The sequence below is a fragment of the Aptenodytes forsteri genome, unplaced genomic scaffold (assembly GCF_000699145.1).
Source record: "Aptenodytes forsteri isolate BGI_AS27 unplaced genomic scaffold, ASM69914v1 Scaffold317, whole genome shotgun sequence".
In the NCBI taxonomy this organism is placed as follows: Eukaryota; Metazoa; Chordata; class Aves; order Sphenisciformes; family Spheniscidae; genus Aptenodytes; species Aptenodytes forsteri.
In genome coordinates this window covers 775,288-786,579 of record NW_008794415.1, presented here as the reverse complement: position 1 = coordinate 786,579, position 11,292 = coordinate 775,288, and the positions used below count along the sequence as shown (strand labels likewise).

The following is an 11,292-nucleotide window of genomic DNA, read 5'->3' as shown; positions in this document are numbered from 1 at the left end:
CTCCCCGCCGGGCCCGGGCCGAGGACTACCCTGCGGGGTCGGCGGACGGTTTTCTCTGTGGGTTTTTTGTTTTCCCCGTTTCTTTTAACTTTCTTTGTGTTTCTGGCACTGTTCTGAGGGCAGAGCTCCTCCGGACAGGACTGCCTCCTTGATTATCGCCTGGCTTCAGAGCGCGGTGCGCCTCTGAGGCGGAGGTACCCGCCCGTCGGTCGCGGGTTCCTGTCGCCTCCCTACTCTGAGGGCTCGGTGGGATGGATGCTTTAATTCATCGTTTCGGGATGATAAGGCCGGGCCTGTGAAAGATGCGATTCAGCTGATCTGCAGGTCTCATACCCCAACCAGGTCACGTCCCTTGACACCTCATAATTGAATGGAAAGTCTCTTGATTATCTGAAATCCCAATTGTAATTATCCAGGTGGCTTGCTTGAACAGATAAAGGCATACCTAAATTTAATGAACCTTGCATTAGTATACCCCTCTATGTATTTTCTATGTTTTGCTTTCCATCTTTGTCCTGGTTTTGGCTCTGAGTGGGTTGGGAGGGCTGCCTGATTTTTCAGTGGTTTCATCAACCAGGCTTAGACACCGTGGAGTAGGGGTCTCTCATTTTTAAGGTGCCCCTGAGTGTTAATGGGGGGTGAAAGGGGACCAATTTTATATCCCTTGGTTTAAATTTTTTCCACTCAGGTTCTGAACTTTGATTTGAAAACTTGGGGAGTTCACACAGCAAGGAAGGTTGTAGACTACTAGCATATCTTAATCCCTGGACTCTGAAATAGAGCAAGCTCTAGAGTGAAGCTCCTGGAAATCATCATCCACATGTTAGTATCTATTCTGAATGTCAGTTCAGGGTCTGAGCCCCCTTCCTTTACACTGTTGTCAATTGAACCATTAGAGCTGCACGCTAGGAAAAATAGAGCATTTTCTTGCCTGAGTTACTCCATGTTGCTTTTGAACTTTCTTTATACAGGCAAAGTATATGCTGTCAGAGCTGCCTGTGCAGCTCTGCCAGTGTGAGCGTGTCACACAGGGCATCCTAGCAAAACTGAAATGTTGAAAGCGTAACATGTATTGCATGTGGAATGCAGAAGGTAAAGGCAGAGGCAGTTGTAGTAAGATCTATTTGTATTAGGAGTGTCTGGTGACAGTGTTTGTTACAGGCTTGTCCTTTGTTTGGCAGTGAATCCTCCGTGCTGGTAGCACAGACAGTTGTGGTATGCAAAGCCCTGATCAGAAGTATGCGTTTGACAGGTAGACTTTGCTCTTTGGTAGGCTGAGGAGCCAGCTCTTGAGTTGCTCTGTGGGCAGTGGTTGATAACAGGTGTTCCTAAAAATGGTTGGAGACCTAAGCACCGTGTGTCGCCACAGGTGTTTGGAGAAGGGTGGATGTGTAAATAACATAGGTGATATGTTGGATATAGCCAGACTGTGTGTTACTCTTTTCCATGGAAAGAAAAATCGCATCTGAAGTGCTCTCAACATGTTCTCCTGTCCAGTAATGAGGCAGCAGTACTACACTTCATGGCTATGATACACAGTAGCTAATAGCTGTTAAATTAATTCCTTGGAGCTTTGGGACTGGGAGGAGGTGTTGAATATGACACTTAATTGTGAAGTAAGACCTTATGTTCCTGAGTAGCAAATACTGCACCATTTTCTCTCTATTGCTATCACACAACTGCAGTTGTCTTAACTGAAAGTAAAACACATATCAGATGATCTTATAAGGAGAAATTGCAGTACCAACTCTCCAAGTGCTAAGTAATCATGAAGTAGGCCTCTGAAAATTCTGCTGTTAGCAAAGTTTTGGTAATAATGCATTTTGAACTGCTGTTGTCTGCCATCTGCTTTTGCGCCTTCAGGCTGTGCTTTCAAGCTTCTGTCTGTAATCATAAAAGGTGGAAACTTTTTGTTTTGTTACCTTAACAAAAGCTGTGATTCTCTTATAATTTCTTTTCTCCAACAACTGGCCTTTGGTTACAGCACCAGTATCATAAGGCCCTTGGTATAATCATCAGAGAGCCACTACGTTTCTCAGTGTTTTGGTGCAACTAGAAGAAGATTAGTCACTTCTGCTTTCTTGAGAGCAACTGTTGAAAATAGCTTTTTTTTTAACATTTGAATGATATGCCTTTCATATCTTGAATAATTTCTGTGGTTGACTTCAGACTGTGTTGTATGCCTCACTTTATTGATCAGAGACGAAGTTGAAGTCCTAGTATGTTTTTGATCAATATATATTGGCATATGACAGCACGTTTATCAACTAGGACTAATGACATATATATATATATATATATATATGAAGGAAAGCCTCTGAAGGGCTAAATGAATAATTACACTTATCCCCATGGACCTTTGTGTTCCAAGACATCAGGGTTTGCTCTCTAATTTCTGCTTTCTCTCCAAATTTGAGAAGCTATAAAAAGTGCTTTGAAGTCTGAATCACCTACTTTTCATGTTACATTTACGTTTAGAGGTGGACATCTTGCCTTTTGCTTTTGCTATTGTTTTGAGCTTCTAGGAGGTCTTAAACATATTGCAGTAGAGGTTTGTTGGTTTGGAGTAGCTGAGTAGCTGAATGTAGCTCAGTAGCTGAATGATGTATGGTGTTTCTTGTTTTGAGTCGGTATGCAGTATTAAGCTGTTGCTGTGCTTCATCCCAGAGGTGATGTGTGCTTCAGTGATGGGTAAAATTAACCCTGTAGGTGCTTTATAAGGTATCTAGGGATCCTTTGGATTGCAAGAATGAAAGTATTACTGAGGTGAGGGTTGTGGAAGTCTCTAAAGTAGTTAAGGAAGAAATTAATTTCTCTATGCCCTCTTCAAAAGTGTTATTCTGCCACTGAAGTGAGTATGGGAAACTAGCTTTTTCAGGTTCCTTACTCATTATGTCTTCAAATAATTTCCATTTTAAATTTATGGAGGTTTTTTCTCTTTCTTTTTATAGAACTAATCTAGATTATAGTCCAATAAGCTTCTTTTCATCTTGATAACTACTACGAGTAATGAGAGATTCTGCAGATATAATTATGCCCTCTCTTAGAGCTCAGCAATTGTCGTGAGCTGCTTTCCTTGTTGCACCAAAACTCCTTGTTGCTTTCTAAGTGGATGAGAAAAGCCAGTTCAGCCTGGCAGGAGGTGTCTGCTCCAAAAAGGGCCTACCTTGTCTTTACTGAGCTAGATAGGACCATACGTTTCCAGAGCAGATTTCCTCTGCCACCATCTTGACTCTTCTTCCTCCTATTCTCTGCCGTTGCTTTCTAAGTGGATGAGAAAAGCCAGTTCAGCCTGGCAGGAGGTGTCTGCTCCAAAAAGGGCCTACCTTGTCTTTACTGAGCTAGATAGGACCATACGTTTCCAGAGCAGATTTCCTCTGCCACCATCTTGACTCTTCTTCCTCCTTATTCTAAGCAAACAATGCAATCTAAGCAAATTGCCTCCCATGTAATACCTGCGTGGCCCCTATTAGACAGCAGTGTGTTTGCTGGGGTGGCACTCAGCATACACTGAGAACGTTGATGGCTGCACACGTATAACTGTATTGACCTATTTTCACCTTCATTGATGATGAAGGTAAAAGAAGAAGGAAATTTCAGTTTGAGTATTAAATCCCAGGATTTGTAAAGCTGGCAGGGGAGGAACCCTGACCTCCTTTGTAGGTAGGATGAAGGGTAGTATGGAGATCAGTCAGAATATCAGATACACTACCCCAACAATGAAGGGTAGTATGGAGATCAGTCAGAAGTGAAGGAGATGAAGCCCCATAGTGCCAGTTTTTGTTATCACTGCCCATATTTGTGTCTCGATTATTGCTCTGGGCTCCAGTTGTTTTCTGCTGTTCTTGTCTTTTTACTTTCTGCTTTGCTGTTCTTTCTAATGACATCTTTGTTGTGCACATTTTAAAATACTGCTCCTCAATTCTGTTGCCGTGTTATGCAATGCCAATTTTCTTTTCCTTTCTTTATTACCTCTTCAGGATTAATTTTAAATACCAGTTTTTTTTTCATTTGGTTGGTTGTTTCTAAGAGGAATGATCCTGGAAGTTTTCCATTCCATTTCTTCCTCTGCACTCTATCTGTAGACAGTGTAAAAACTAAGAAAGAGAGAAAATATGTAGCAGGCTGTTTCTTGGATCATGGAATGTGCCTGGGGTAAGGGACATGTGGACAAGATCGATACTTTTATTAGCCAAAATACTGTTATTTTTAAAGAAACACCAAAGTTGCTTTTCATTATATAGTTATCATCTCTAATGCTTAAAAGTATGTAGTGCTTTTTGATCTGAATACTGCCTAAAGGAACATAGCAGTCTGCATTCCGGTTTGTAAGGGTTGTCACTGCAAGTAAGGACAAGGGTGGGGGGGGAAGTTAGGCCTGTATAAGAAGAAAGTCCTATTTAAATAATCTACCCGCTGCTTGTGTGACATCTGTGAAGGGAAAAAAAACCCCACTGATACCCAAAACTTTTAGAAGAACATATCAATGGATGCTTTCACAGCATGTGTTATGACTAGCAGGTGGTATAACATTTTAATTTTGTTTATGAAGGTTTGCATTAATTCATAGACACGTGCATACTCCCTACATTTTAAAACAAATCTCTCTGTATGATCAAAACCTCAGTTATTCAGTGTTTTGATTTGTGGCACTTCAAAAAGTAGTGTTGCAAATAATCTTGCAAATAAATCTGATGTGAACTTTATGCTTGCCAAATACTTTGTTTTAGTTGGATGTCTATTGCAAGGTGCTTCCTGAAAATCCCATAAGAAATGTAAGAAATTTGACTTGTACACTTCAGCCTTATTTAAAATAAAGAAAAATGGTGTTTCCCAAAGGGGAAATAAGCATGTAGAGGAAAGGTATGGTTTTAAGAGAATTCTCCAAGCTATGAAAAGAACGGGAATGAACTTGAACACTCAAGGGTGTGCACCTTCTTGGCCTATAGTAGGATGACAAGGGAAAACTGTCCTTTTCCATTTGAAGCTAAAAATGGTATCTCTGCTGGAGTTTGGTAATTCACTTGCTTTTTTTTTTTTCTTCACTGATTCTTTTTCTTTTATAATTATTCCTTAGGGTGAAAAATTTGGCCCCTTTGCAGGGGAGAAGCGAATGCCGCAGGAACTGGATGAGAACACAGACTGCAGGCTCATGTGGGAAGTGAGTAGTCTAGAGTGACAGCATCACAGCTAGCAAAAGGTGTTCTCAGAATCAAGTTTTTACTGTAACAAATCCTCCCCCTCCCAGCTTAAAGATACTGTAGTGAGATTTTGTACTTATTGATGCTTTTAAAGTATGCTTTTTGGGTGGAGGGGGATTGACTTCTTTAAAACGATAAAGAAATAGCAAATGATAGTTTCTAATCAAAGAAGTGTGAAAAATATCAAGTCAAGCAAAACATAAAAATATAACAACATTGTGAAAAATAATCTCTTTATTTTCACATTTTTCAATAAGAGTAATTTGAATATGGGAAGATGATTGTAAGTTACTGAGATACTGATTTATGCTGATCAACAGGTGTCAGCTCATAGCTTCCTCCAACTGTAATATAAAACATTTCCTGCTGTGACACTTGTGCTAGGGTTTGGCAACTGTACGGTAAGTGAAGTTTTTAAATTTTAGCAACTTTGTAATGCAATGTGTAGTTGTGACGTCTTTAGCAAAATAAAAACCTGGTGCTGTTGGCAGATGAAGGCATAATGAGTTTCAGGGCTCTTCTAAACTTTTCTTATGTGTATTAGGCAGCAACAGTAGTTTATACACTAGATCTTGTAATTAGGTTCTTAACCCATCCTAGTTCCTGTCATAGCTGTGTTTGCCTGTAGTAAAAATCTGTCTGAGTTTACCAGTTGGGGAGATTACAATAACTGAAAAATACTTTCAGTAACAACATTTCCAACTTGTTTTAAACACCTGCTTTTCGGTGCTTCTTTTCCGTCTTTGTAATCTTTCTTTTCTGCTGTAGTTCTTTAAGCAGAATTCCCTTCCTTTTTTCCTGCCCCTGCCCTCCTTCCCCCCCCCCCGCCAAAAAGTTTCTATTAAATGCATATTTAGTCCTGTTTTACACTGAGGAGGGGACTCATTTCCTACTTTTTCACCTTTCTGTGGTTAGAGGTGGAAGGATGACTGTTATTTTTATGTTGTGTGGCACTGCACAGAAAAGGCTTACGTTTGACGTCTGGCTTAAAGCACTGTCTGTGCATTTATTACAAAATAAATATTTGTTTGAAAAAAAACCTCTAGCATTAACATCGCTGAGTGGCTTATAAAGAGAGCGTAGTATTGATATGGTCTTAACAGAGCTATAAATAGATTCTACACACTGGAACAATGAGTGAGAGAATGCTAAACCCGAACTCAATGTAAGTACAGTGAGTGGCAAAATATTCCTAGAGGAGTGTTAACTCAGGTCTGTGAATCCCTGTGGCTTTGTTTTCCGCCTTCCCCTTTTCTTTCTTTTTTTTTCTCTTTCTTTTTTAATCTAGAGATTTGCCCAAAATATCCTTTCCCAGAGAGGTGTGGACAATTCGTTCCCCTGTCTCCTTTCGTTATGTACTCAGAGCAACTGGTTTAATCTTCTTTGTTCTCAGCTGAAAACAAAACAATACAATGTGCTTTTATTACAGATGCTTGCTGAATACACTACATGTTAATGTGCCCTGGCTCACTTGCCTTTTCATGATGTTTGTGCAGGTTATTTTAACTCAATAAAATACTTGAGCTAGAACAAGGTTTTCGGAAGGGATGGTGGGGGGATTATAGCAACGAGAAGGTCTTTAAGTTTGTTGGAAAGCCATATGATTTTCCAGATGCCTCATTGCTGACGATTAAATGAGATTTATCTGTTTCTGTAGGACAGAAAATAAAAGGCACATACATGCATTTGCTGATGACACTAATATGACCCCATCGATAGCAAATCAGAAAATGAGTTTTTTATGAGCTGTTCTAAAACCATTTCATAATATCTTCTTGTAACCTAGTTTTGAGAGCCTTGAAAAGATTCCTGCATACCAAATTTTATGACTTCCTGAATGTTTGAACCCAAGTTGTTCATGTTTACTGAAGTTGATCTGAATGTGAGCTTTATAATATAATTTAAATCATGCTGAGAGTAGTCTTAAGTTGAAAATAGAGGCCAGGAATGCAGAAAGTAAAAAGTTGAACAGTCCAAGTAGATGGTTATTCCAGAGACTGTGGGAGGCAGTCATAGCAACTAGCCAAGTTTGCGCGTAGTCAGCTGTACCAAAGATATTAAAAATAATTAATTTGAAGACTATTGGATAAAGGCACACTAAAGCCTGACTTCACAGTCTGATGGCAGTCAAAAAAATGCGTTTTCTGAGAGGACACCTTTGGAAAGAAGGCTAAGTAGTAGAGACTTTTTATAAGTCAAGTAAAAATGAACATAAGTGGAACATTTCTTTTCTTGGTATGTGATGCCTGGGATCTGAGCTTCAATTTTGTGGAATAGTTTTCTGTGAGGAAGTTTACCACACACATTTCTAGTTGTGTAGAGTGTGGTCTGTGATGTGGTCTGTTTTGATCAAGCTATTCCTTTTTCTCTGAGATCAGCATTGTGAGTTGGCATCTTTAAGATGTCACATTGAGACAGAATTGTACACATTCTGTTTTCTTTTGGTCTTTGGGAAAACATGGAACCCAAAAGAATTTATTGGGTCCAGTGATTTTGTTAAATAAAGTTCTGAGGATATTAGAGTTTGTGTTTAAATTAAATATAGCAGAATGCTATTAGTCTGCCTGTAACTTGCATAGTTTTGAAGAAGTCAAAGGTTTACACTTGCTCATTCAACACATTCCAGAGGATTGGGGTGGTGGTGGGGGGAAGCATCCTTGATCTTGCTGTTATCTTTGTGAAGAGCTACATGCTGAAATGTTTTATTTACAACTAATGCGAAGGGGGAAAAAGCCAAAACCTGTGGTAACCATATAGTTAGGGGTAATAATAAAAAGCCAAGAAAATGTCCAGATGGCTTTGTGCTTTTTCTTTCTTTCTGTAAAAAACCCACCTCCCCGTTATCCTCCAACCCCCATGTCATTATCTCTCAGACTGAATTGTGTGTTGTGCTAGTTAAGTATGCAGCTAGTTGCTGGTGATGAATTGAGGGTTTTGTTCTTATTCTTAGCGTCCCACTAACACCTTGATTGTGTGGTGGGATGTGGTGGGATTGTGACACTGCTTCATTGGTCTGTATTAGTATACTTGGCATAGCAATTTTAAATTATGTGTATTTGCTGGAAGAGCAAGTCCTTTAAGGCAAGAACAGAATAATCTTTAGGTATTAAAGTTCACAGAAGTTTTTGCCTCTGGAGGCTCAGATGTCGCTTTGCAAAGGGAAGATATCTGTTCAGTTTATTTTCCTTATTGTCCCTAACCAAGAAAGTGGCATTTGTTTCACTACTATTGGATTGTGGCAAGCATATACTTCTGGTGATGACTTTGGCAAATGTTAAAACAGGGAGGGCTGGAAAGACTTAGTCCTTCTTCAAATACTCTGACATACCGTGAAGAAATGTTGGTCAGGATTGGATGGCACATAATACGCTGTGTAATGCTGAATGTTACATATTTCAGGTTTGGTTTCTATCTATCTGCCAAGATTATGTTTTCTTCATTGTTATGTTAAAACAGAGAAGAACAGAAACATCGTGGAAATCAGTCTTTCAATGGAAGTTAATGTTCATGTTTATTTATATGAGAAAATGAAATGAACTTATGTTTCTACTACTTAACTCTCATTACTTCTGCAGTGACAATTGTTTTCAGTTAAATAAGCCTGCCTGAAAACTAGTGAAGGCAATAGAAAATCTGCTGTTGGCTACAACAGCTTTAGATCAGAGCTTTAATGTTTAGGGTTGAGGTATGAGAAGTCAAGCACTTTAAGCTAATGGTGGTGTGTTTTTTGTTGGGTTTTTTCTTTTTTTTCCCTTTGATATCTTGCCCGTAAAATGTGGTTCTGGCATAGGAAGGCTTTTACATACAAGGCATTAAGTTGAATTATGTCCTGAGTTTCATGATAAAATAAATCTTAATTTGAAGAATTCTGTGTTTGCTCTCAAGATGAACGTAATATTAGAAATCTAGTTCTTAGCAATGTAGTCTTTGTTTTTTCTGTATGAAGACTACCTTCCCAGTCATTACTCCTCAGATAGAATTTACATTTAAAATTGTTTGCTTTTAATGTTTTTGTGTGAATCTTTGTTTAATTTTCAGAAATGTTTTTGTTTTTCTCATTTCTTAGACAAATGCATCTGGATGCATTTTTACGCAAGTTGCATTTAAAATGACTTTTACCACACGTAACAGACATTGATGCCCTATCTCAGTTGCAAGTTTGTGTCCTAGATTTTCAATTTTGTTGAATTAATCCCCACTGGGATAGATAGCTGTCCAAAGTAGTTATTAATATTCTTACCAGTTTGTTTATTTAGCTAAATTTCATTAATCAACTCTTTTAAAGCTTGATTTAGTCATCTTTATTCATGTTAAGTGTATGACTTTGTTTTAATTTTAGTGACTTTTGGAACAGGCACCTTAATGATCATCTGGTTTTGGTGATGAGAAGAGTCCACTCCTAAAAGTGACTAAGAATGTTAACCTCACATCTTCAGTTACATGATTTATTTAAGATATTAGAAAGTATTAAGGTGTTGATATGTTGAGGTGCTAGTATTCTAATCTGAACTTGTTATAGAAGATCACACACAATTTGTTTAAGGATTTGGGTAGCCTTCCAGTGAACGTGAAGTTCAACCCTTCTTATGGAAGCTCCACAAAATGTTAGCAGAAGTCTAGGAATGAGCTTTCTGAATCATTCTGTCTCTGACAAGGTCAAATAACGTCATGCAGCAGCAGGAGCTTCATTAACGTGAAAAAACGTTTTTCTGTATTTTGGCTGAAGAAAAATGTAACATGCTGCCTATGTCCCAGTACTTCATAGCGAGTAAGCAAATCAACAATGGCTGCCTCAGGTTTCCTTTGCAAGTGTTATTTTAATACTTTCTACAGCAATGTTAAAATGTGTGTTTCTACTCTGCAGTGAGCTCTGTGATGGAGGCTGAAACTGAAGATGCGGAAGTATTGCATCTAGCTGTTTTATACTATTAACAATAAAAATCATGTTTTCAGCTAATCAAAAAAATGCAGTGCAGAAAACAATACTTTCCTTTACGTGATTGTTTGAATGAACATAGATTTGAAAATGGTTTCCAGAAAGCAGACAGTGTGTTTACTGCCTTCAGCAAAGATAACCATCTGCTTATTTTCAGTGAAGTTTTTTTTTCTTCTTCTCTTGCCAGGTGTGCATGGTGGAGCGTTTGCAATTGCACTCATAAGCATTTTGAAGTAGCATACATGACAACTTTGGACGTGTTTTGAAAATCTGGAGATAATTTCATTGCAGCATAAAAGGCTAGCAGATGGAGTAGTGCATGTTGTTGATGGGCATTGCAGCAGCTTAGACACTGTTTAGGCCTGTGTAGGGTTTCATAAGGTAGTTTATACAATGACTAGGGTTACATTTTTTTCCGAATACTTGTATAGTGACATGGTGTTTGTTAATGTGCCATAATTCAATGATGTCCTGATTGATCTTGAGGTAAAACCCACTGTATCGTAACAGTGAACGTCAGGTATTTCATCTTACTGTGAAGACGTTTGACTAAATTAGTTCAGTGACACCTTTTGTGTTGATTCTCAGGAAGATAATTCTTAGACACCTTGGTTTGAAGTGCTCTTGTGTCTGGTGCATGCTTTGGATACGTGTATGCATTTTAGGTGTTTGATTGTAGAGAGTGACCAAATATTGAGGGTGTTGTAGTAAAATGGAAAGATATCTTGCTGTGGGTTTTCAGGCATGAATTTGAATCAGCCTTGCTCCAGGCTCATGCCAAAGTCTGCCTGTACTTAAATATGAAACAAATTGCTACTTAATTATTTAGCCTGGGAAATCAAAGGTGACTGCGTGTCTAGTCACATCACTCACTGGTAACAGAAACTCCACGTTATCTGCAGTGGTTACAGAAGCTACAGGAACATCTTGGTCTCAGTGGTCGAAAGGGCCTCGGCAATAAATGGGTCCTAGACCAAGATGGGCTATTGAAATACAGCAGGCAGCCTCAACTTTTGTGGGTTTACCCCTTTATTTAGAGGAAATAGGGATAAGGTCCTGTTTTAAACAAACTATTATAGTATGACGTCATCTACTGGTGGCTAGGCTTTTGAGGTCTGTTTCTAGCTCTTTCACTGATTCCCCATGTTAACCGTA

General features: G+C 38.8%; 1 protein-coding gene across 1 annotated transcript in view; it reads left to right on the top strand.

The window, feature by feature from the left end:
* Nucleotides 1–11,292, top strand: part of PRDM5 (PR/SET domain 5) — a 95,129-nt gene that overhangs the window by 4,621 nt on the left and 79,216 nt on the right. The window contains exons 3-4 of the mRNA XM_019474656.1: nt 124–246; nt 5,078–5,161. Coding sequence (XP_019330201.1) covers nt 124–246; nt 5,078–5,161 — 207 coding nt within the window. The remainder of the gene's footprint in view (nt 1–123; nt 247–5,077; nt 5,162–11,292) is intronic.